Raw genomic sequence first — 2,869 nt, 5'->3', positions numbered from 1 at the left:
GGAAGCTGTTATCCTGGGTAGTAACTTATGGAAGACAAATGATGAAATTAAAATTCTACTTTTAAACACTTCTAATCTGAAATCTACAATGAACAAATTAAGAATAATGTAAGAAAAAAAAAGCATTTAGTCTAACATAATTTTCACTACAGACATAGACATAAAAGTAACTATTGTTTATTAATACTATTGATTACTATAAATTAACCTAACAAATATTTTGCAAGTTTTTCAATAAATTTCTAACAGTTGTGAAGGTCTTTGTAATTTCTATGTGAGTGAATGAGATCCCAATAAGAATGAGATACGGTATGAAAGTAATCGTAACACATCGAAATCGTTATCACCTTTTAAACTGTTATGAAGACAGAATCAGAGTCATTGTCACTCTTCAAACTGTAATATGTGATAATAGTATACCAAAACCCTTGTCAGTTTTTACAAAGTGTTGTGTAGAGTACATCAAAGTGCTAGTAATGTACCGAAATTGTTGCCATTCTTTAAACTGTATTCTCAAGACAGGACCAAAATGATCATAATAATACCGCAATCATAACACACCAAAATCTTGTCATTTGTGGCATAAGAACTAGAACAGATAGAACTTATTGTGTTCAAACATTGTTATAACGTTTATGAAGAAAAGATGCAATTTGGTCACGATACTTAAGTTGTATAATTCATTAGAACAAAACCAATACCAGAAAGATAATACAGCGTTTTTCCTATCCTGTTGTTCGTACATGAGCTCTGGTATAGGGTGAAAGTCCTCGGCACTGGATATAGCAGATGTAGTGTACTTGACATATATTGTGGTTTGCTTTCACTCACGAGTTGTTAGAATATACTGAAAATTTCTGACTATAGTAGGCGTATTTGTCACCTGTTACAATGTCTCGTGTTGAATGAAGTTTCTGTTATTCTTATTATCCTCATTGTTTTCACTGTCGAACTTGTAACGTTTGTTTACATAAATAATAGCAGTCAGAAACCGTGAACCCCTATAACACTGTTCTGTTTCTTCGTAAATGTCTACATAAATAATAGCAGTCAGAAACCGTGAACCCCTATAACACTGTTCTGTTTCTTCGTAAATGTCTACATAAATAATAGCATTCAGAAACCGTAAACCCCTATAACACTGTTCTGTTTAAATGTCTACATAAATAATAGCAGTCAGAAACCGTAAACCCCTATAACACTGTTCTGTTTAAATGTCTACATAAATAATAGCAGTCAGAAACCGTAAACCCCTATAACACTGTTCTGTTTAAATGTCTACATAAATAATAGCAGTCAGAAACCGTAAACCCCTATAACACTGTTCTGTTTCTTCGTAAATGTCTACATAAATAATAGCAGTCAGAAACCGTGAACCCCTATAACACTGTTCTGTTTCTTCGTAAATGTCTACATAAATAATAGCATTCAGAAACCGTGAACCCCTATAACACTGTTCTGTTTCTTCGTAAATGCCAGGTTAGTCGCACCGTCCTGTACTGTTGGCGATTTTCTACACAAAACTGATAGCTGCACGTTTTCTAGTTCGTGTTATTAATTGTTCTCGTTGTCTGAAAGTCAATATATTTATAACACAACACAAGAATTGCTGAAGTTTCGCAAAAGACATACACATATATGTGTATGTGTTGCAGACACACTTACACGATGCGTTTTTATTTGTCTGAGTCACGAATTCTTTGTTTCTTTATATATATATGTATATATACTTGCAATACAAATATCACATTTGTTGTTAATCTTCGCTGGTGTGATAATGAAACTAAATATGAAAGTATTGTGATTAGGTTTCAAATAATACATAAATGTATGCCAGTCTATAAAATAAGCAAGGGCTGAATTTGAAATGAGTAGAGGTAACAAGTGTAAAGTGTAAGTATTAAATATATCTATGTATATCACATTCGCACATATTATACTTATTTGAGCCATTGTAAGATCAATGTTCATAAAAAGAATCGTTACTTGATTACCGACGTTGAAAAGAAATGAGTATTTAAAGAACAGTGTGCTTATGATCCTATATAATTCCAAGTCTTGTCGTTACTGTATACCATCGTGCTGAAAGAAATTTTGTATTTTACGATGTTTTTATTTTCTAATGTTGAGAGATAAAAATAAATAATGCATCATAACTATTACTATATCATAAGCGCTCGCTAAAGGATAAAAAACATGAAACCTTATATGACCAAATCTCACCCTTTGCTTTTTCAGCTGAAAACTTATTGGCGTACAAAGTTTCCTCTGCTGTTTCGCTGCCTGACTGCCTTCTTTGTTGTTGAGGTTCTTTCTCTAGAAAATACGGATCTGAAATTATAGATAACTTACACTTTTTTAGTGGAGCTTCTTCATTCACAATATTACTATCGTTGATTAGATTCTTTATTAAGAAGGAAGAAGAGCGAGAATTAGACACGCACTGGTGTAAGTTTTTAGGTTGTAACTTGTTCTGGAAGTCTTCATGGTCGTTTGATTTGTTATCAGTGGCCACAGTCGTAATATTTGATAACGTATTGATGTCTTCTGGTCGCTTCTTGCCGGTATAAGTGTCAGTATTCACGATCATATTGCAATGAATGTCGCACTTCAACATCATCATTATCCAGGCTTGGTACTTAAACGTTCATGGTAAGGGAAAGAAATCCGAAGCAACAGGAAAGCATGCTGCACAAAAGTAGTTAAAATAAATCTTACCTGTAGCGGGCGAATCTAACCAACTGACACACAGCAAGACGTACACAGGCAAACGTCACAGTTCTCTTGACCACCTACAAATCACAGACATGCATAATAAATTAAGCACCGCCTACTATCTAAACTGCCAATGTGTTTATTTGAAAACCAC

General features: G+C 33.6%; 1 protein-coding gene across 1 annotated transcript in view; it reads right to left on the bottom strand.

The window, feature by feature from the left end:
* LOC111086709 (barH-like 2 homeobox protein) overlaps nucleotides 1–2,620 on the bottom strand; it is a 16,593-nt gene extending 13,973 nt beyond the window's left edge. The window contains exon 1 of the mRNA XM_022390653.1: nucleotides 2,224–2,620. Within this exon, the coding sequence (XP_022246361.1) occupies nucleotides 2,224–2,620 (397 nt within the window). The remainder of the gene's footprint in view (nucleotides 1–2,223) is intronic.
* Between the last annotated feature and the right edge of the window lie 249 nt (nucleotides 2,621–2,869).

The sequence above is a fragment of the Limulus polyphemus genome, unplaced genomic scaffold (assembly GCF_000517525.1).
Source record: "Limulus polyphemus unplaced genomic scaffold, Limulus_polyphemus-2.1.2 Scaffold1348, whole genome shotgun sequence".
Taxonomy (NCBI): Eukaryota; Metazoa; Arthropoda; class Merostomata; order Xiphosura; family Limulidae; genus Limulus; species Limulus polyphemus.
Note: the sequence above shows the minus strand (reverse complement) of the source record. Positions and strands in the feature narration are given on the sequence as shown.